Source organism: Squalius cephalus (genome assembly GCF_949319135.1).
Source record: "Squalius cephalus genome assembly, chromosome: 5".
Taxonomy (NCBI): domain Eukaryota; kingdom Metazoa; phylum Chordata; class Actinopteri; order Cypriniformes; family Leuciscidae; genus Squalius; species Squalius cephalus.
The window spans coordinates 49,556,542-49,579,636 of record NC_137126.1 but is presented as its reverse complement, the minus strand read 5'-3'; the positions used below and the strand labels follow the sequence as shown (position 1 = coordinate 49,579,636).

The window sequence follows — 23,095 nt, the reverse complement described above, 5'->3', positions numbered from 1 at the left end:
ACAGTGTTATCACAGGGGTATTTATGAGGGAACGAAACCTAAAACTATGTAAAATTTGAATCAGAACACAAACAGGCTAAAGATCAAGGGCTTGGTTAACCATGCCAATTTGAGACAATTAACTAATAACTACCTATTTTCCATTATACACACGTCCTTGTCATTAAAACGAAATCTAAATTATAAAACTGACCCGAGATCAGTTAAAACGTATTAGTTATTTTTTGAATATCTCAAATAATGCGCAAGATATTGCCCGCTAAACACTGTAGCAGCCATCAAACTCCTCTTACAAGTACAAGAAGAGAGCCTAGGCTACTATAATCATTCAACACTTATAGTGATGTTATTTACTGCACGGCGGCAGATAATAAACCAAAAGTCTTACCTATTGTCGATACAACAGTGGGATGCTGAAGCTCCAACATTTTTCCTCGTTATTTGACAGTTAACCAAGTCTTAAGTTAAAAACACAATCTTGTGTGGTCACCATTGTGGGTTACATTTAAAAAATAAAAATAAATAAGTCAGAAGTCTGATTTTCAACATAAAAGTAAAACAAAAGTCCTCTGAGGGGATTTTACCAGACAAACCGTTTGGCGCCAATTTCCTATTTGAATGAATTATTAACGCGGAGTGATACGAGACGTGGGAAGTAGTACCGGTGAAGCGGTTTAACGGACCAGCGCTAGTATGTTATAAAATACAGCACATTTGTCAATATTTAGTGTTGTTATAGGTTACATTTACAATAAGCACACGATGAGCGCTAATTATGTGGGCTTATTTGACTGCTAATTGCGTGATTGAGGAATCAGAATGAAGTATTCAGAAAGCCATGCAAGTAAAATGTTTTCAAGCTAATTTTAAAGAATTTTTGACAAAGTTTGTACGATTTGAAATTCTAAAACAATATTTCTAGCTTTGATCACGAAGACAGTGTAGATGATGCTGATAATTCGGAAGAAAAGCGGTGTAAAAATAAATCAATCAAACAATAATGAATGATTGAATGAGGCATTTAGTGCTTTCATAAACTACTGTACACCCAAAGCACTTCACAATCATATCAAGGAATCTCTCCTGAACCAATAATAAATTATTTATTAATTTTTGTGTATTATTAGTTTATGTATACATTATTTAATAACGAAAAAGATGAATTCCGCACACTGCTATAGCTTGCAAATCATATTATACATTTCAGTCAGGCCAGGCGACCATAATCATATTTTTGAAAACATCCAGCTGCTTTTGATTGATTGAATTTTTTTAATGACATTTAGGCATTTTTAAGTGAACAAATACGTTGTGTGGCCACTATTTTTACATGATTATAAATGATCTCTAAACTGTAATGATATTCAAATGTTTGTTAAGAATGAAAGTTATATTGTAAACAGTACACTTCTAGTGATGAGGGAACGTGGGGTTTGTCTTCTCAGCGTGTGGACTCTGAGGACACTTTCTAGGGTTTATTTGTCTCAATTCTAACTGTGTTTTTCCCTTTTCTGCTTTCATGGCTCAGCCGGTCATACACGAGCAGCCCCGACGGTCCCCTTCTCTCCACGTGACCCTTAAAACACTCTTCTTTCCCGCTTTCTTCTTCTCGGTTTCCCCCACACTTTGAGTAAAACAACCACAAACCCACCAGCAACACGAGCAAAAAGAACAAGACGAGATGTTTCCTGAATCCTCGGCTCATCGTCCGGTTGAGCGTTTGAGAAACGAGTTCATCTCTTTTGGTTAAATCCTCTAGAAACTAGAGGCCTTCCCTGGAACAAATCCTTCAAATGACTTCCTCATAGTATTCAAAAGCCATTTATTCCTACACTGCAGAAAAAAAAATCTGTATTTTTGTCTCATTTTCCAGTAAAAAAGATGTCTAAGCACTGGAAAACCAGAGTTTTTTTTTGCAGTGTAAACGTTGTTGTGATGATGTAAAGCTTTCAGGTACGAGGACGTGTGTTCACCCTTCGTGATCATGCACAGAAATCATTCGTTCGCTTAGTTAAATCTGAACTTTTAGTGGGGCTGGATTGAATTTGAGAGTGCAATATAATCGGTATCTACATGCATGTCATCAAAAACATAATAGTGCAGTTTAAGGGTGAACACACGCTTAAAACCTGTTTAATTTATTTCACAAAGAAGTCGGTGTCTCTATAACATCTGTCATGTCGGGAAGGTTTTCCACACACAGACTGTATGGAATTGAATACTATACTATACTGTATACTACTTTCAATAAACAGCATGTGAAAGTGCACTATTCAATGCTAAACAGTAGTAGGCAACAATGTTGTCAAGTAATTCGGAGCATTTGCATACTATTGCGCATAGTGTGCATACTATATAGTGCAGAAATACTAACTAGTATGATGTTCTGAACATATCCACATATGATTAAAGGTGCTGTAAAATGCACATGTCCTTCTCAAAGACATGTCAACATGCGTCTACATGCATGTGGATTTAAAAAAAAATATCATTATTATTTACATTTTATGGCATGAAAAACATTAAAAGCACCTTTTACATGATTTTTTTTTTCAGTGTGTGGACAAACTTTCCCAAAATATGTGCTGTGCATTGAAATTATGCACATTTATTTTCCTGTCTGTAATTCAGTGTTCATTATGAAAGCAAAAATGAAGTCACTGCAGGTCTATGCATAGAAATCATTATAGTTTGTTTGGTTGAAAAAATGAGAAAATATGAACGCAACGTTCCACACCACCAGTGGACTGTATTTCGTGATTCTGTGGTTTGCTGTAATAATAATAATAATAATAATAATGATGAAGCCCCTGTTGCTAATAGTTGACGTTGTGTGGCATGACCAGACCGTCTGCGGTGTCAACTGTGCCGTTGTTTCTGTCGTCAACATTCACACCAAACCGTCCCCGAATCCACTCCGAGTCTTAGTTAAACCCACTTATGATGAGAAAAGCATTACTGTTATTTAAGAGTTCAAATGTGTGTCATGGGCATACTGTATCTTAAGTGTGTCGCGTATCTTTGTGGTGCATTTATGCAAATTGTGACTAGTGTAGTCCCACGTGTATGATTATTGAATATTAAATTATTATGGTTAAGTGATTTATTTAAATTAAGCTTATTATCATGTGAAAAGTGAGAGTCTAGAGGAATAAACCGGGCCTCTTTCTGTGTTTGGACAGAAAGGTGTAACTATACTGAGTGTGTAACGTGTGAATGAATGAATGAAGGTGTGTAACGTGTCCTCTGCTCACACCAGTTTGTCTGGCAGGGCTGTCATTATTAAAGTTAAGTGTAACAAAACTTTGCTTTTGTGCTGTTTTTCTTGTCGTCAGACGGTCTAAACTCTTAAAAATAAAGAGAATTTGTTTTAGCGTATCGATATGCCATGCAGTTTTTCTTTCCTGATTTGTATTTCTGTGGACGGCCATTTTGGACACATAAGAAAAAAAAATACTTTGGTAAATCATAATTATGAGATAAAAAGGCATAATGACATGAAGTCGATAAAGAGATCTCAAAATGTGAGTTAATTTAGAGATAAAAAGTAAAAATTATGGCATACTAATTTTGACTATTATTTACCAAAGCATGATCCTTTTTTTTTTTTTGACAGAGTACAATATTTTTGTGAGGTTGTTAATCTATATTTGCGTCAGCCTGCATTATTTCAGCTTATTCTGTTTAACAGCAGAATTCACGGTGAAAAACGACATTACCCATGATGCTGTACAAAACATTCCACCAATCAGAGTAAAAAAAAAAGTAAAATTGGCCAAAAGATCTCATAAGCTCCGCCCACTCCCATGAATCACTGCGAAAGACGTAATCGAGACGATCTCCACAGTGGCTGAGAGGTGCAAAACAAATCACAATTATAAAAACAAAATAACAAATCCAAAAACAAAACATAATTATAAACACAATGGCATGTGTTTTCTGACTTATTTTGTTTTTAGACTTGCCATTGTGTTTATAATTTGTTGTTTTGTTTGCTCTCGGCCACCGTAGATCTCTACGCTCATAGACATAATAAATGTCTATGTCTACGCTCTCTAAATACTTAATATATGTTTGCATATATATATATATATACACACACACACACATGCATATTTTTGCAATAAACTTACATGTACACTACATGAGGTTTTGTTTTTAATTTGATTATGCTGTTTGCAATGCCTCATGGGATTGTAGTTGTTTCCCTCACTAAACAGCCGTTCTCTCATACTTTTGTCTTTTCAAATACTTTTCTGCTTCTAATCAAAGTCTGTAGTGTTGTGATTCACCTCAGCTGGAGGGCAGTGTAGTTTCTCAGCGAGGTTATTGAAAAAAAGTTGATTAAAATAATACATTATACCATTATAAACACAAATGCTTGAAATCACAACCAAAAAAGCGTGAAATCATGTGATCCTGGAACACAGAACCAGTCACGAGGTTTTTTTGTGGCAATATCCAGCAATACATTGTACGGGTCAAAATTATTGATTTTTCTTTTATACCAAAAATAATGAGGATATTAAGTAAAGATCATGTTCCATGAAGATATTTAGTAAATTTCCTACCGTAAATATATAAAACATGTATTTGTGTGAGTGAATGCAGCACAATCGCCAACATAAATGAACAACTTTAAAGGAGATTTTCTCAATGTTTAGATTTTTTTTCACCCTCAGATTCCAGATTTACAATAGTTGAATCTCGACCAAATATTGTCCTAAAAAAAAAAGTGACTTTAGTGGTCACATTTCTGATTCCCACATCATTAACTTCAGACGCTGAACAGGTTTTGTTTTGCTCGATCAGGTTTATTTAGGAGGAAAATCACCACATGAAACAACTCATTATTCCTTCATTGTGTTCCATCGGTCGTAATTAAAACAGATTAGTGTGTAATTCATCATTATCCCAAATAAATAGAATTCTCCTGTAGTTCGGCTGTCGTATGAAACCACACAAACGGCGCGTCCTTTTTCTTCCCACAAGACTCCTCTCTTCTTCAGCAGGCAAACGCAAGCATCACATCCACTCTTCTCCCCCCCATGAATATACAGTATGATACACAGTTACACTATTTACACATCTGGTACATCAACAAGCTCTGCAAAATAATCAACTTGATCTGAAAATATCGGATTAAAGCCCACGCCCCAAAATAATCACTGTAAAATATATTCATACACGCAGAACGCAGATATAAATGCATAAAGCTTGACGTCTACAGATGTGGCCAATAAAAGTGCTTTAAGGGTCAAATACCCCGGTACTTCAGACCAAACACAGTATTCAGATGTGAACTCTGATCAACATTCCAGTTACAAGTTCACATTCGGTGAATATAGATATGCTAACACTTTCTATGAAGCATGTGTGTAAATATTCATTCTACTTAATAAGGTGTGGAGTGTTTTTGTAAATACCTGTAAGCAGATTTTGTGATATGCATATACTTCTAAAGAGATTAATGCATTTAAAACAGCCGTATGCGACGCATTCACTCTTTAAAGGTGTAGCCGTGAAAGAAACGGGTTAAACTGCATTGCACTTATGTACAAAAACACAAGAGAACGGCGTCATAGAAAGTGTTATCAAATCCATCTGACAAACAACCATAATGCTCTTGAATGTGTGTGACTGTGGAGGATGTTGTTTAGAGATGAACCAGGAGGAATTATTAATATCATTTCTGTACAGCTCTCATAAACTCGCACTCACTCGACATCAACGAACGACTCTGAACTCTCAGCCGACGGCGTCATACGAGTTCGCCACAAACAATCTCAGGAACATCTGGAACGCTGGTTCTGGGAAAAACACAAGGTGCTCGTGTGTTTGTGGGGAATAAAATATGATTACATCTTTCAACAAATCCCAATAATGGCCAAAGAGAAGCAAAAACAACTTTGTTTTCAACTCGAATGATCTTTCTAATACGTTGCTCTCTGCCCTACATGCTTTACAAGCGAACCAACACTTCATCACCTTATTCTTTCAGGAAACACTTCATCTTCTTAGTCCAGACCTGCTCTAATCATATCTTAGAATGTTACGTGTATGAGATTATTATGTAACGAGTGATATGACTCATCACTGATTGGTCTATTGCACTTATGTTTGATAAAGTGAAGTAATCGCACGGATTGATCAGGGAGACACAAGAGCAGCGAGAACTGATATTCTTATGGATTAACTGGTTTACACACAAACCAAAAATGGAGAGTTTCAGAATCAAGATTTCTCTAGAAACCAGAGAAACTAAGAGTCCATGTCGCCGAACGTCCCGAAGCCGAGCAGGAAAACAGATTCAGATTCAGACCACCAGGATCTTGACCTCGTCGTGTTCGTCGGGCCGGTAGAAGAACGGGATGCAGGGGTTTTCTCCCAGGAATGGAGCCGGTCTGGCCTGAGGATTCTGGATCTCCTGCAGGAGCTGCATGATCTGACGGGCCGTCCCGTCTTCCCTGGGTCTCAGGGACGGGTCCGCCGTGGATCCGGGTCTCTCTGAACTCTCGGGGTCTGTGCTGGACTGGGCCGATGAAGACACGTCCACCGCTGTGCTCATGTCCAGAACCGCTGGGGGAACAGGGAGGAGTTTAGGATTAAACTGACACAGGACTATGTCCGACAAGCCACGCCTCTCTCACGCCACATCATGTTCTCACGCAGTGAACAATACATCGCGGAGCAGAGAGGACACTGACAACACACTGATACACAGGACAGACCAGCTTACTTGTGATATGAAACAGTCTCACCTTTCAAATTTGGTCATTTATATAAAATTTATAAAATTTGCACCGTTGACTTCAATGGGGCAAGTTTTAAACCTGCTTTTAGCCTCTTAACATCCTTGATGTGTCATTACAAGTGCACAGGTCATGTGAGTGATTCCTTCAGAGTGAACACGGGTGAATCTGACTGCAGTAGATGTGAAAGATATGAATAAAAATGATATTTATTTAGCCAGCGCTCATACCTGTATTTACATCCTGTTTTCGGTCAAAGTCCATAGTAATCGATTGTCGAGTTCACGCGCATGATCATAGGTACTAAACCAATGCGCGTGAACTCGACAATCGATTACTATGGACTTCGACCCGAAAACAGGATGTAAATACAGGTATGTGCGCTGGCTGAATAAATATCATTTTTATTCATATCTTTCACATCTACTGCAGTCAGATTCACCCGTGTTCACTCTGAAGGAATCACTCACATGACCTGTGCACTTGTAATGACACATCAAGGATGTTAAGAGGCTAAAAGCAGGTTTAAAACTTGCCCCATTGAAGTCAACAGGGTGCAAATTTTAAAAAGAGGATAACACGGTGTAGGCAACACAGATTTTTGTCGTTGTTCTCTGTACTGACAGCACTCCAAATTTACAAAAAAATGAGCTCAATGTTAAAATTGACCGGAGTTCTCCTTTAAAGCTGCTCGTGAACCGATCATCTCTTACTTCTAGTTCATTTATAGCATCAAATAAACATGAATGAACATCAGAAGGAATGTTGTTTTAACCGCGGAAAGATTTCAGTGTACACCGCTTCTCAAGTTCAAATCCTCCAACATTAATCTACTAACTCTTCTGAATGCTTTGTCGGACAAAAATGGCGGATTATGATTGGTCAGATCGCCTGTCAATCAAACTCCCTGCGAAAGTTCAATAATACTGTTGATGTAGCAAAAATCATCAATTATTAAATAAAGTAGCATCTGTGGAAGTGGAGGAAACAAGCTTCCATATGAGTCAGAGGTAAACAGGGCTCGTACAGATACTGTAAAATGAAATACAGTAATTTACAGGCTTTTTAAGGACTTTAAGCACTACTTTTTTGGTTTTTAAGGACTACAATCAGATAAGATCTCACTTATCAAACAATATCTTTCAAATTCTAAAAAAGAAAGAAAAATAAACGAATAAAACAAAATGGTACAAATAAAGTGCAGCAATGGGTAACTTTAACTATTGAAAGGATACTATGACAAAGATATATATTTTTCCCTCATGAATATATGATTGACCTGAATAATGAAAGCTGTATCATATACTTGGATATTTATATGAGCAATATCACGCTCATAGCCATGTGAGATGGCTCTATATCTATATCAGACGGGCTGCAGTTAATTTTGTGTGAAAAGATTGTTTTATCAATAAAATTAAACACTAATTTCACACAGATTATCTTTCAATAATTCAAGCACTTTTCAAGTACCTCTTCATAAAAATGTCTGTTTTCAAGGGTTTTCCACGACTTAAATTTCAAGTACTTTACAAACCAATCATCTAGCTCAATTCAGTTCAAGTTTTGATGATAAAGTTTCCATAATGAATCAAATCATCCGAACGAACTGAACCACACATCCTGATGCTCGTGTGTGTACCATAGAATGTAAAACAATATTAGAAGTAGTGTCTGTGACGTCACTCGTAATGTTTCTGAAGAGCATTTTTAAAGCCCAAAGTGGGCGGAGCCAGCGGTCGCCATCTTGGCAGCGCGTCACTCCAAGATAAACGAAAATGTGCAAAAAGGCGGATTAGCTGAGGTGACGTGATGCTAACAGACAGCGGACAAACGGCTAGCAGTGACATCAGCGACAATCCACCTGTCACTCAAATGGCCACGCCCTTAATTATGCAGAACTTTAAGGCTTGATATAATTTAAACGGATGATTTATAAAAAAATTCACCCCCTCACAGTCGTCATAAAGAGCAAAATTAGCTATATAGACCAAAACCACTTTTTGCACCAGGCTGTAAACATGTTTTTTTCTGCTGTAAAGTTGGGCATTTTAACATGGAGGTCTATGGGATTGACTCTCTTCTGCAGCCGGGCTCTAGTGGCCAGTTGATGAACTGCAGTTTAAGTCACTTCAAGAGAGAGACGGGAAGGTTGCCGCTTGGTTTGCACGAGTGTGACTGTTACCTGGACTGTCCACACTGTCGCTGTCCATGTTTTGATCAGCAGGTCGAGGCTGGTCTCCTCCAGACGGCAGGAGGTCAGGGTTACTGACGGCGCTCATGTATCTGCTGTACCACTCGTTACGCTCCCCCACCAAACGCATGACCAGGTCCTGCAGCTCGGCTAACTTCACCTGAACAACACACACACACACACACGTCAAACATCACGCCGCAGACCTCACACCATCATCACAGAGATGCTCCTCGTACCTTCATCTCCTCCTTGTCTTTGGCCAGCATGTTGATGTATTGCTCCTTTTCAAAGTGTCTTTGTTTCATGATGGCTCTCTGGTTCTGATACAGCGCGATGTATTCACCTACACACACAGAAAACACATCTGTAAAGAGAAACTCCCTCCAATGCTGATAAACTCAAATGGTCACACATAAACAGATATCACTAATATGCTGATATAAGCTGTTTTTCTTCTTGCACGCATTCGCAGAAATCTAATTTTCACATCACGATAATTGCTGAAGCTTTATTGAATTATGATAAAAAGATATGAAACCTAAATAGCAATGTTTTAAAAAAAAACAATAAACAAAAAAAAACAATAAAATAACGAAAATTACTAAAAATTAAACAAGCTTATTCAAAATATTAATAAAACTACACTATAAAATACCAGTGAATATTATAAGTATTTGGTGTTGTTTGATAAACAAGCAGTTTGATAGCAGACTAATGCAGTTATTAATAATGTTATTAATGAGAGAGAGAGAGAGAGAGAGAGAGAGACTAATAGTGAAACTGTAAGTTTATCTGCTTCAAGAACAGCGCCGTTATTGCCTCGCTAGTGAGAAATGTCATGTAACTTTAAAGTTGTTAAAACTATTTTACTGATGAAATCATCAGAGAGACGCTAATAATACGTTTCTGTGTGAGTGTGTGTCCGTACTGTATGTGTGTGCGTTTGGGCGTGAGAAAGAGTGTGTGTGATGTCTATACATAATAAAACGTAATTTTGTGGCAAAAAACATGGAAATAATTTGTCTTTTATCCCATTGTTTCCTATATTTATTTGTTATATTTCTTTGCTTGGTGTCAGTATCGCTGTGGGTTTTGGTTATGACGGCTGTAATGACCTTTGAAATAACTGAAATCATTTGGCGAAGTAATATGGAACTGTAATGCGGTCAAAACCTGCTGGAACTACTTTAGCCGTGCATTTACTGCAAAATAACTGCACACCTCAGAACGTTCATCAACCAATCAGAATCAAGCATTCAACAGCCACGCACTATAAATGAAAAATAATGCATTTTTCAAGCAATTAAGAAACATTCTGCACTTTATGCATTTTGACACGCAGTGATACAGATCCGCTGACAGTGTGTGTGTGTGTGTGTGCGCAGCAGCGTCTCACCGATGGTGTCCGTTTCTCCGGACAGCTGAATGCAGCGGTGCTCCAGCTCCTCCAATCGCTCCCTCAGGTCCACCTTCTCCTGCATGAGTTTGGTGAAACGCTCCTGGAGTTTGTCCATGGCAGCACGCAGAGCCTCGTGCACCTCCACTGGAACCCCGTCAGAGCCTCCTACACACACACACACACACACACACGCACACACACGCACACACACGCACACACACGCACACACACACACACACAGACACAATCAGCAGTGCAGCAAAGAGGGCAAAAGTAGTAGTAAATAGTAAAGTTGTTAAATAGTAAAATTCTAGAAAAATCTGAAGCAGCACAACGGTTTTCAACACTGATAATAATCATAAATGTTTCTTGATCATCAAATCATCATATTAGAGTGATTTCTGAAGGATCATGTGACACTGAATGCTGAAAATTCAGCTTTCATCACAGGATTAAATTATATTTTATAAAAATATTCACATAGAAAACCTTCTAAATTGTAATAATATTTCACTTATATTTCAATATTTCACTTTCACTTAATATTTTTACTGTATTTTTTTTTTGATTTTGAATTTTTACTTAAAACTAATATTCAAATTATATAAAAATTTAAAAGGCATAATTTCGGTAATGTGGAAAAAAGATTTTGGCTTGTCTCCTGAGGCCATTATTATCAATATTACATTTTTTATTTTACATATAAAATATCAATGCACCGCAATTAAATTGTTTATTAAAAGCAATGACATAATATGATTGTCGGTAAAAAAAAATTATTTTTAATGCATTATGTTTAAACTAACATTTATAAATCAAATATTATTTTGTAAATTGCATAAAAACTTGTGAATAAAACAGCTTCATGTATTTATGCATACTTTGATTCACACAGACGACTTTTTGCATTTAAAAACAGGAAAAAAAAACAGTCAACTTTTAAAAATAGGCAAACAAAAACATTAAAACACAACAAATGACTTTTACATCATCATCACATCTCGTAGGCCACTGATAAGGCTGCCCGACGCACACCTAAAATTAGATTGGACCGCTTTGCATTGAAATGTGGAATTTTATTTTTGAATTTTAATTTGAAAGACCTAAAACCAAACGTGTGAACGAGTTTTCACACAAGTGTGTAGACGTCTGAGGGATTTCAGCGCAGTGAATGTCTGCTCATGATGAAGCCGCACCTGTCTCTGCACCTGTGCTCTGATGATGATGATGATGATTAAGATGCTCGTGGCTCATGGCCGTCATCTGTTGCCGGGCGGCGTGATGAAGCCTCCTCTCCTCCTCGAACCGACGGCTCATCTCATCTCTCTCATCCTCCAGACGGGACAGGGCAGAATGAATAAACTCCTCCTGAAATTATCAGAGGGAAAGAACAATTCACCACAGAGAGGAAATGAATATTTAATGAGGAGAACATGTTGGGTGGAGGTTGAGTTTTTGCTTCTGGATGTGATTGGATCATGAAAAGTAAGCTTTTTTAAAATATTTTAAAATAATATTGCTATTAATATTATTTATTAATACAATTTAATACAATACAATAAAATACATTAATATTATATAATGTATAAAATAATATATTTTAACCCTCATTATAAAATAAAACAGAAATATATTACTGCTGGAAATTATAAAATATAAGATAATTATAATAATACTTTTATTTTTACACTACAAGTCACAAAGCTAATATTAAATTCCATTTATAATATTAAATTAAATGTATATTTAAGTCTTAAATTCTGCACTTTCAAATGCTCAAGCTTCTATAATTTGATGTAATATATAATTATCTCCCACTTTGATGGTCTCAACAGATGAGAAAGGTGAAATCAAATTATTGATTTAGGAACCAAGAAAATAAAACTGAATGAATAGTGCATTTAGACTGTAAATCTTCATATGCAATGTCACAGAAGTCAATACAATTGCTGCATATTTGAATAAACTCACCATGTCTTCTCTGGTCTCAAACTCCTCAGGAATGGCAATCTGGGATTTCTGGAAGCTCTCTGGGAGCGAGTGGCTTTCCAACCCATCACCTTCAAACATCAGTGGGGTAATCGTCAGTAAAGCCACTGTGGCGGAGCAGATGTTTCAGAGAAAGCTGGGACTCACCCTCGTCTCTGAGTGACGTGTTCAGGACAGACCCGTTCAGGAGCTCCTGCACTTCAGTCTTCAGCTCCTCGTTGTCTCTGGCCAGCTGGTTTAGTTTCTCCTGCAGGGAACAGTAAAGCAGGATGGATTATTATCATCGAGCATTTAAAGGTGCACTGTGTAATATTTAGGGGGATCTGTTGACAGAAATGCAATATCATATACATAACTGTTTTCAGTGGTGTAAGTATACCTTACTTAACGAACCGTTGTGTTTTTATTACCTTAGAATGAGCCATTTCTCTCTACACACACACTTACTTTGAAATGCGCAGACATGTTTCTACAGTGGCCCTAAAGGGACAAACGCGTTTTGTCACTGTTGTTCTTCATGATAAGAAGCTAGTAATATTCGCTATAACATCGTTTTACTGAACAATTAAGTAAATATAATTTCTTAATTTATCTTTGTAAAGAAACCTCAACTGGCTACTCTCTGCTGTCTCAGACGACGACATCACTTCCTGTCAGCGATCATAACTTCTGTTAGGTGCAATTCACAACCTCACCACTAGATGCCGCTAAAAATCACACAGTGCACCTTTAAACTGCAGTGCATGCTAATACATTTAAAACGTTATTGTTGCTTGTGTGGATGCTAGGGGTATAACAATATATCTTGTCACAATATATCACAATACAAAAATGCACTGCAACAATATGTATCGTGGATAGTGACAATCTGCACAATCTGCATCAGCTGTGGCGGGTGACGCTGTCAAATCACTAGCCAATTTGGTGTGTTACTTATTATGTTTACTCACTTTGCTGGAAAGTTCATGAAAGCCAAATCTGCGCAGATTCAGCGCAAACACTCATGAGTCATGATGATATATTAAATACAGCGTATTGCATAATCTGCTCATATCTGACTTACTTGAACACACTCATCACTACGCAACAAATAACAGAACGTTTGTTCATTTGCACTGAAGCAAAAGCGAAGATTAAAAAGCATTTGGTAAACAGAAAAGACATTGTTATTTTCCAACATCCAACATGTTCTGTGTCCTGTATTGATCAATCCATCTAAAACACATTTTTGGTGAAAAGTATGAGGTTGAAAGAGGAAGGGAGGAGATGCTTGATGACAGGATTTTGTTTGAATAAGAATATGTATGAAATCCAAATTTTATAAAATGATATATATATATATATATATATATATATATATATATATATATATATATGCTGTGACATAGTTAATCTGTTTTTTTTTTTTTTGGCTAGTTGAAGTTCTGAATGGCCGGTAACTTAAACATTTTGTAGCCAAGATGGCAAATTTAGTAGCCAAAATGGCCGGAGAGTGAAAAAGTTCAATTCAAACCCTGATCGCAGTAATATCATATTGTGATATGTATCGAATCGTGACATGAGGGTATCGTTCCACCCCTAGTGGATGCTAATACAGTGACAGTTGAAGTCCATCTGGTGGTGTTCACCTGTGCCTCCTGCAGCTGCATGTGACTCTGCTCCAGCTGCACTTTCCCCTGCACCTCGTCGTGCTGCAGTCGGTCCATCAGCTGCGCCTGCTGCAGGAACTGCTTGTGCAGATGCTCTCGCTCCGCCACCAGCGCCTGGTATCCGCTCGTGTACTGCTGAAGATGGCTCAGATACTGATCCCTCTGCTCCTGCACCGACGCCACCTCGTTCGACTTCTCCAACAGCTGATGAAACGAATCATTAATCAGGTTACGGTGGGAAAAATGACTAAAGCTGCGTGCAAATACATATCCCTTTAAGGCAGCAGTTCCTTTAACTGTTTCGTCAGCCGATACCTTTAGACGTAAAATATCTTCCCCCTGAGATTTAAAGTCAATATTTCTATATTTTAACAACACATTCGCATGTACACGGTTCCTTGAGTGACAGGAAAACTGTAAATAAATACATAAGACGACTAAATTAAATAAGTAAATTAGATTCAAATGAATTAATTCATTAAAAATGTAAAACATTTTAGCTATTAATTAGATTAAAATTAAACAAACAAATAATACATTTAACAGTGCAAGAGTAGGAAAAATATGTAACTTCATAGAAAACAATTTAAGATTTATGTTTTTGGTTACACTCTATTTTAAGGTGTCATTGTTACACTGTGATTATACATTTAAAGTCCCCCTGTGGTGATAATCCAGCTTTTAATGTTGTTTATGTGTCTATGTGGTGTTTTTAATCTGCTTTAAGACAAACCATGTGTAAGTTCATAAGTCGACACCATTGCTGAGTATTTCCTCCTTAAAACTGCAGTGAACCAAAGACAGTCTCAAAAACACACTTTGAAATCGCTGGTGTTTCTGACGTCACAAACTACCTTGTAACCAATCAGATCAACGTGTGATCGTCAACCAGTGGATCTCTGAGCTGAGTGAGTGAGTGGAGGCGGGGCTCATTTGCATATTCATAAAACCATGCATACTAAATGAAACAAGGTTGTCGAGTTACATTCAAGATATTTTAAGGCAGGAAGAAAGTTTTTTTCTAGGAAAAAACATTTAAATATGTAATTTTAGTGATCAAATATGAGTTTTAAGGGATAAAATTATTGATTACAGGGGGACTTTAATATTTAATTTAAATTAATAATTTAAAAACATTTGCATGTTCACGTTTCTCTGATGTCAGTTAATGGTCACATTAACAGATAAAATCTTTAATACAACATTTAATAACATGTTTTTACTCCAAACTCACTTCATAACGTCAATCGAGTGTTTGAAAACATCATTCTGTAAGATGAAGTGGCTTCTTGTCATAGAATAAGGCAGGCAATATATTATTTCACAGTATTCTATACAGTAACAAAGGCTATGTCGATTAGCATTAAGGTACCAATATACTTTATCATCATGAAAATACACGAGAAGACTTGAAGAACTGAGATAAACCATATATTGTCATAGTCGTGTTTCAAACTTCTGTTTATTCAGTTACAGTGATAGTATGATGCCCGTAGGTATTTCCTTGAATGACGTGCATTATCTACTTCTGCTGCGGGGTTATGTATCTGCTACTTCTGTATATGGAGTTTCTGCATTAGAGCGCCATCTGGCTTTCAGATGGAGCAGCATTTACTACTGATCACAGAGCCGTGCTGCACTGACAAGCAGCGCATTAAAATAAATAAATAATTTGCAGCCTTTGCCAAATCGCGTGCGGGTAATTTTCAATTAGTCGTGCAGCCCTAATAGTGACTCAAGCCATGTTTTATCTTCAATGTTTCAATTATTACCGTCAGGGAAACGTTTAGGGTTATTACGTAAAAGCAACCGTTATAAAAAACATTTGCACGGGTATCTATTCATATTTTAAATAGTAAGAGGTAGGAATAATGTAATCAGCACGGCTCTCTTTTAAAGGTGATTTAATGACGTTTCAATTGTTGTGCAAAGTTGGTTGCATGTGCACGGTTATTGTAAAAGGACAATAAAGTATAACTCAAACATCATGCAAGCCTGTTTATTTTAATTTTACATAGGATACGTTTAATGATTAGCCTTGGCTGTAAATGGACACAAACCTGTTCTTTGGCATTGTGCAGATCTTCCTGTAGCTGACCCATCTTACGAGCGATCTCCTTCTTGATGTGGTTCTCGGACTGCAGAGCGCTCGTCAGCTCCATGTTCTCATTGGTCTGAAGGAGGAGAAAGGTCAGGGGTCACATTCGCATACGTCATCTTTCACTAGAGCTCACCAGTAGGGATGGGACACGCTGAATTGACGTACAACATGTAAACGATATAATTTATTGTATCTTCCTGTAAAATAATGTTGTTCATTTGGAATTATTATGAGCAAGCAGAGACTAATGCGCACGTGATTAATATTCATGAACCCGGAAGCTCATCAATCCTTAGTGCCGTTTGTATTGTTATTCTTATCATAATCATATAATCATTTGTTAACAAACAAGTATTCATTACTTCAATGAGCTCGTATCTGCATTAAATTACTACATTTTTTAAATTAATACATTTTTCGCTAACTGTGATTGTGTTATGTACATTTCTGAAAAAATGTAAAAGGTACGTTTTGTGTTTCTGAGGCTCTGAAGAATGCATGCAGCTGTCACTTGAAGCCAAAAACAGTGGTGAATGGTACTAAATTGATCGCCATTGATACCGTTATCGCAGTAAATACCAGAAAATATTGTGATATAGTTTTAAGTCCATATCGCCCATTAGGGCTGAGTATCGATTCAGATGTTCCAATTCGATTCGATTCTTGATTCCTGATTCGATTCTCAATTTGACTCAATGAATATAGATTTAATACAAATACTATATTTATAAAAATGAACAGTGAACATAAGTTTACAAGGGTGGACTTGGGTACATTAAAACAGAACACAACTCTATATTTCAAATGCATACAACGAATAGACAGGATTTTGATGCAAGTTGAAAAATTGATGCTGTAAAAAGGACAAGTCAGAACAGTCGCATGCCTTGATCAAACAGGATCAGGTTATTTTATGTTTAAGATTGAACAAACATAAAATCTCACAGCATTAGCTGTAACGTGGAAGCCTATGAACAGTCTAGGAAAACTAATACTGGCTTTTGGGTGAGAGATAAATAAATATGGAAAAAAAATCGATTCGTGGCCTTTGAGAATCAATTTTGAATCGACCACTTTTTTAAAAAACGATTAATCGAAAAAAAAAAATGAAAAAAAAATTTGCCCAGCCCTATCGCCCATCTCTACTCACCAGCTTGACAAAACCGTTCTGAAACTCGGCCAGCTGGTCTTTGAGGTCTCGGTTCTGAGCCAGGGCTCTGCTGATGGTGGCTTTATCGCTCTGGACGTCCTCCAGAATCCGGAGTCGATCCTGAGCGTCTTCAGCGGCCCGTTCGGCCTGCCTCTCCAGTTCTTCCAGCCTCACCTCCTGTTCCTGCACCAGTCGGCTCAGCTGCTCGTTGTCCCGCACCTACAGGACACAAGAGAAAACATATGCAAATCATGTGTAAATACAATAAAACACGCATATTGTGTGACTGATACTCTGAAAACACCGGATAACGAGCTGCTCACGTGTGCCTGTGATTTGATAGCGATATCTCGATTATTATTATTTTTTAGGTTTTTATGAATGCACAAAGAATAGTGACTCAAACTAAGTTTTATCTACAATGTATCAATTATTAGGAAAACGTTTATGTAAGGAGTGTCTAAACACTTATATAAGGAGTGTCTGCTAGGACTGAATGATGTAACGATATATATATGAATATCAAAAGCTATGTTTTCATCCAAAGTTGCGAATTTAACCTATGCGCAAAATTGGAATATGACAAAACATTTGCAAATAAGAGAACTTTGTTCAAGAGAACAAAATATCACAATCACAATCTCTGTTGAGGCAAAGTCACACAAGTTTTTTGTTGCGCATCAAGGGATATTCTCAGTAAATGTGTTTTCGTTGTAGTCTATACGCATGAAAAATGTATCCGCCTCAATTAAGTGCATTGTTTATGCACTTTTTTAATTCATTTTTATTTTAGCATTTCCATCCAGCATTTTTTATATATATTTAGATATCCCAAAATGTGCATAAAAACCAGTAGATGGAAACAGCTATTGTGAAGAATGATGGAGTCAAAAGGGTTTTGTGTAATGCATTTAAGAAATGTATTAATCTAAATATACTGCAATAAGAATTGCATGATCTACTGTTTTCACATAAACATGAGTAGCGAATTGTGAACTTTGTAAGACAAACACAGTATATGCATGACATCACATGTTTAACGCTGGTCACCTGTGCTTGGTACTGTAGACTGAGAGCGTCTCTCTCCTGCTGAAGGCTGCTGATGGTTTCCTGAAGGGCCAGTTCACTTTCTGAAGGGCCTGAGACCTGCGACACGGCCTGCAGCTCCTGCTCTCTGCTCATCAGAGCTGTGGACACAACACAAATCTGTCAAGTTTCTATCTGAAGAGAGTACGGCTAGAAGTGGTATTTATGTAGTGTATGTTTTGGGCATTTGTTTAGTTTTTTGGCAACTGAGGGGGAAAAGTAGGTGATTTAGGGTGTGTTCACACTTGTAGTTCGGTTCTCTTGGTTCTTAATAACACATTTAGTATTGTGTTCAATGTGAATAGGGCATAAAGAGTGTGGATCTCATGTCTTGTACCTGCAGCATTCTCCAGTTCTATGATCTTCTCCTGCAGCTCGTGGATCTGAACAGCAGTGTTGTCCCTCTCCTCAGACATCAGACGCACCTACACACACACAATATATCAACATTAGAGATGCACGATATATCGGCCACCATATCGGTATCGGCCAATATATATTAATTTTTAATGTTATCATTATCGACCCAATAAGAAAATTTGTCTGATATATTAAACCTGATAAATAATGTATTATTTCCTTCAGCTGAGACACTTCAGATGCGCACTGTTCAACATGATGGGTTTGAATTGCTTGAAATATGATTGAAATCAGTAAAAAAAAAAAAAAAAAGGAAAATACAGTTCAACATGTCTGTCATATCGGCCACATAAAATGATGAGAACATCATTATAATTGTGTGTTTGGGACATGGATTTTAATGTTAAGACTTTTTTTATTCAGGCTCTCAAAAATAATATAAAAAGTTGGATTTATCGACCAATATATCTGTTATCGGCTTTCAAATATAAAGAATTATCGGTTATCGGTATCGCCCAAAATTCTCATATCGCTGCATCCCTAATCAACACACTCCGGGAAGGGTATGAACGTGTGTGTTTTAGGGTTGAATGACACATCGAAATAGCGACCCATCAAGTCTGTGATTTAATGAAATGAACATATGTGTGTTTCAGAGTGAATTTTACTATCATGTCGCGTATAACGTGCATTTGGGAACAAAACATATGGCAGCCATTTCACCAGATTTGTAATAAGAAGCACTTATAGTTGTACTATAAAATAAAACTATTATTTTTATACACACACACAGTATGTGTTTACCTGAGACAGGAGCTGTTCTGTTTTGTCTTTCCACACTCGTCCCTCCTCCTGAATCTGTGCAGCGTACTGATCTCTCTCCACCTGAAGCTGAGCGACGGACTCCATCAGCTGCACACACACACACATAAACCAAGCACAGGGAATTCAGAATGACAGAGGAAAAATACTGGCACAAGCCATTCCCAAATAACAATCCCCTTCACACACACCTGAGCCGCGTGAGCCTCTAACTGGTGCTTCTCTTCCAGAATGAGCTGAACCTGCTGGTGCTCTGATGGAGGACCCGACTGACTGGAGAACTGGAGGATTTATGTTAACAGACAGGAATTACTCCATGAGATGTGGTTACATCATGCGCAAAGTAGGGCTGTCACTTTTTATTCGATATTCGAATATGCATTCGAACATGATGTGAAATATCCGTAATCGAACTATAAATAAACTATCTGGTTTTTAAAGTGCCACGTGTAGTGCATTAGCGCAGGTAAAACGTTTCCATTTTAGAACAGCGTTGTCATGTAAAGAAAGAACCTGAGAAACAAAACAAAAAGTCCACAGCAAAACCCAACTAGCCAATTTAAAACACTAGTAAAGACAAGTAAATAGTCAGTAATAAAATAAGAACAAATAAACAATCTATCTAGCAATAAATAGTGTTTTGTTTCAGGTAGGTCTAGTGTTTAGGTACAGAAACTTAAAGGGTTAGTTCACCCAAAAATGAAAATTCTGTCAGTAATCACTCTCCCTCATGTTGTTCCAACCCCGTAAGACCTTCGTTCATCTTCAGAACACAAATTAAGATATTTTTGAGTAAATCTGAGAGCTGATCACTTCTCCATAGGCTTCTAAGGGATTGAAACTTGCTGGCCCGGAAAAGTTATTAAAGAGATCGTTAATATAGTCCAAGTGACTACAGTGGCTCAATCTTAAGTTTATAAAGCGACGAGAATACTTTTTGTGCGCAAAAACAAACAAAAATAACGATTTTATTCCACTATTCATTTCCTTCTCTCTGGGCCTCTAGTTGGTTCACGTAGTGTTTTAGCGCAGCGCGTCTGTGTTGCACGTCACCACGTAGGCTCACTATTGGCCGACGCTGGTCATGTGTGTGATGCGTGTTGACGTGTACACAGACGCGCTGCGCAAAAACACTACGAGGCCCAGAGAGAAGGAAATGAATAGTGGAATAAAGTTGTTATTTTTGTTTGTTTTTGCGCACAAAAAGTATTCTCGTCGCTTTATAAACTTAAGATTGAGCCACTGGAGTCACTTGGACTATATTAACGATCTCTTTAATAACTTTTCTGGGCCAGCAAGTTTCAATCCCTTAGAAGCCTATGGAGGAGTGATCAGCTCTCAGATTTACTCAAAAATATCTTAATTTGTGTTCTGAAGATGAACGAAGGTCTTACGGGGTTGGAACAACATGAGGGAGAGTAATTACTGACAGAATTTTCATTTTTGGGTGAACTAACCCTTTAAATCAAATTTATGAAAAAATTAAAAATAGCATGGCATGGTCTCCGCTTTATACATAAAGTGGAGGAAAAGCCTTACCAAAAGTTATTCAGTCAAGATCAACAAGTGATTTTTCACTGAATTCTGTTCTTTTATTAAAACTAATGACAGGCGGCAGCTGGTATATTAGGCTGCTGTCACTTTAGGCGCGAATGCATTTTTTTCTCAACCGTTTACGTTCACTTTAGACATAACCGTTGTGAAAGAGATCTTGCACGCCGTTTTCTTTGTGCACACATACAAAGCGTGCACACAGAAAGCCAATTGAGTTCTCTTTAATGTCTTCTTGCACTTGAATGGAATCGATAAGCGGAATCAAAAATTTTCTTTTATATCAAGAGTCTGCTGAGCTTTTTACTGGGATTGCAGTCTCATGTGCCCTGTTTGGTAAATCTGGGCCGTGCACAGTGTTTTCTCACCTGCTGCAGCATGTCGTCGGCCATCTCCAGCCGCTTGCGAAGCTCATCCACCTCCTGTTTCAAGGCATTGTTCTCATTTACTCTCAGCTTGAGCTGCTCAGAAAGTTCTGAGCTCTGCTGCCGGGACTCCTCGCTCAAATTACTGACAGGCACACACAATATATTCACATAACATCTCATTTTCAGAACCAGTTTTACATGATATCTGTTACTGTACTTCTGTTATACTTGAATACTAAACAATGCACCTGTTTCTATGTGCACTGTGGCAATAATCCACCATTTCTAACTCTTTCGCAAGCACAGCATTTGATTATTTGCACTGACTGGTCTGGATCTCAAATGCACTTTAATTCAATTGTATTTATACAAACATATTTATTCTTATTGCTCTTTGCACTTCTGGTCAGATGCTTCTGTTTCTCATTGGCTTTGTATTGCACTGTACACAATGCCGATAAAGCTGGATCTAATCTAATAACACTCATTATTAATTCATATAACATCTGCTGCTAAATGAGGGGTAAAAACTTACTTAAACCTGAGGACCTCCAATCGTAGACTGTCTCTCTCCTTTTCAAGCTCTTTATTATGCTGTGGAAACAAGGGTTTTTAAACTTAACTTTGACTTTTAATCAAACATAGCTGATAATGAAGATGAATGGAGGATCTGCTACCTTCTCAAACTGCTTCTGTTGTGTCGAGACTGTAGATAATGTCCTCTCTAACTCAGACACTCGGTGTTTACTGGCCTGTAGCCGCGAGCTCAGATCTTCTGCCTCGCCTGCACGCAAACACACACACACGTGTGGACAGGTAAGTGTAAAGAAAAGGTGGATCTCGCAAGAATATGTGCAGGTCATTCATCAAAAGAAATACCGTAATAAATTACATTAATTTATTAAATTTTTAGGCCTAATATCACTGATCTCAGTGTTCAAGCTTATTCACCTCAAAAACACTGGGGTCAATGAGGCCTATGATCAATCAGTTCTTAAAAGATAAGAAAGAAATCAAGTTGACAAAAAGATTGAATCCAATATTTGCCAATAACTTTTTTTGTAGGCCGGTCATTATTGACCTAGAACACCACAAGTGTAATCATATCACACAATTTTGCAAAATCTTTTTTGGCAAGGTGTTTCACGCTGTGTGAGCAAAGTCAATAAGTTTTAATACTTTTACACATGAACTATAACCTGGACATGATCTTTTAAATAAGCATTGAAGCAAACACACATTTTGTAGGTGCAAGTTAGTGAAAAACACTTAACAGTATCTAAAAGCATCTAACAGTGAGCACACTTGTTTAAAAGTTTAGGGGTGTTGCTGAAACATTGGTTAAAAATAAACTTAAGAGATTGCAGTTATGAGAATGAATCTGACAGTGTGTTATTCACACACACACACTCACCTGACTTCTGTCGTGCTGCCTGCTGTGTGTAAGACAGGGCCGTCTGTAGCTCTGATTTCTCCGACACCAGGATGCCGATGGTCTGAATGTGAACCTGAATGAGGACATGCATCATGAAACACACACAAAACTTCACGTTTGTATAACAGCACTGACATCAACAGGGGTTTTCCTGCATTGAACACATTTTGGCCGCCGTCAAAATTAATCCTTGTCCCGGCATAGATTCATTTTGAACATTTAAAGTGACAAGATCT

The 23,095-nt window shown here is 37.5% G+C and overlaps 2 protein-coding genes across 24 annotated transcripts in view; one reads left to right on the top strand and one right to left on the bottom strand.

The window, feature by feature from the left end:
- Nucleotides 1–5,122, top strand: part of dnm1a (dynamin 1a) — a gene marked incomplete at its 3' end in the record, with an annotated part of 107,158 nt that extends 102,036 nt beyond the window's left edge. For all 10 annotated transcript variants that reach the window (XR_013821295.1, XR_013821296.1, XR_013821297.1 and 7 more), the window contains one exon: nt 1,529–5,122. The remainder of the gene's footprint in view (nt 1–1,528) is intronic.
- A 530-nt stretch (nt 5,123–5,652) lies between these two features.
- Nucleotides 5,653–23,095, bottom strand: part of golga2 (golgin A2) — a 32,046-nt gene continuing 14,603 nt past the window's right edge. For 8 of the 14 annotated variants that reach the window (XM_079871885.1, XM_079871891.1, XM_079871896.1 and 5 more), the window contains 18 exons: nt 22,839–22,932; nt 22,102–22,208; nt 21,960–22,018; nt 21,425–21,566; nt 19,697–19,786; nt 19,488–19,595; nt 18,661–18,748; nt 18,288–18,424; nt 17,238–17,456; nt 16,047–16,160; nt 13,966–14,190; nt 12,485–12,584; nt 12,320–12,408; nt 11,545–11,716; nt 10,346–10,513; nt 9,186–9,292; nt 8,938–9,106; nt 5,653–6,579 (listed from right to left, as the gene is read on the bottom strand). In XM_079871885.1, the coding sequence (XP_079728011.1) occupies nt 6,317–6,579; nt 8,938–9,106; nt 9,186–9,292; nt 10,346–10,513; nt 11,545–11,716; nt 12,320–12,408; nt 12,485–12,584; nt 13,966–14,190; nt 16,047–16,160; nt 17,238–17,456; nt 18,288–18,424; nt 18,661–18,748; nt 19,488–19,595; nt 19,697–19,786; nt 21,425–21,566; nt 21,960–22,018; nt 22,102–22,208; nt 22,839–22,932 (2,451 nt within the window). In that variant the 3' untranslated portion in view covers nt 5,653–6,316. The remainder of the gene's footprint in view (nt 6,580–8,937; nt 9,107–9,185; nt 9,293–10,345; nt 10,514–11,544; nt 11,717–12,319; nt 12,409–12,484; nt 12,585–13,965; nt 14,191–16,046; nt 16,161–17,237; nt 17,457–18,287; nt 18,425–18,660; nt 18,749–19,487; nt 19,596–19,696; nt 19,787–21,424; nt 21,567–21,959; nt 22,019–22,101; nt 22,209–22,838; nt 22,933–23,095) is intronic. The other 6 variants (XM_079871898.1, XM_079871886.1, XM_079871894.1 and 3 more) reach the window with 1 other exon arrangement.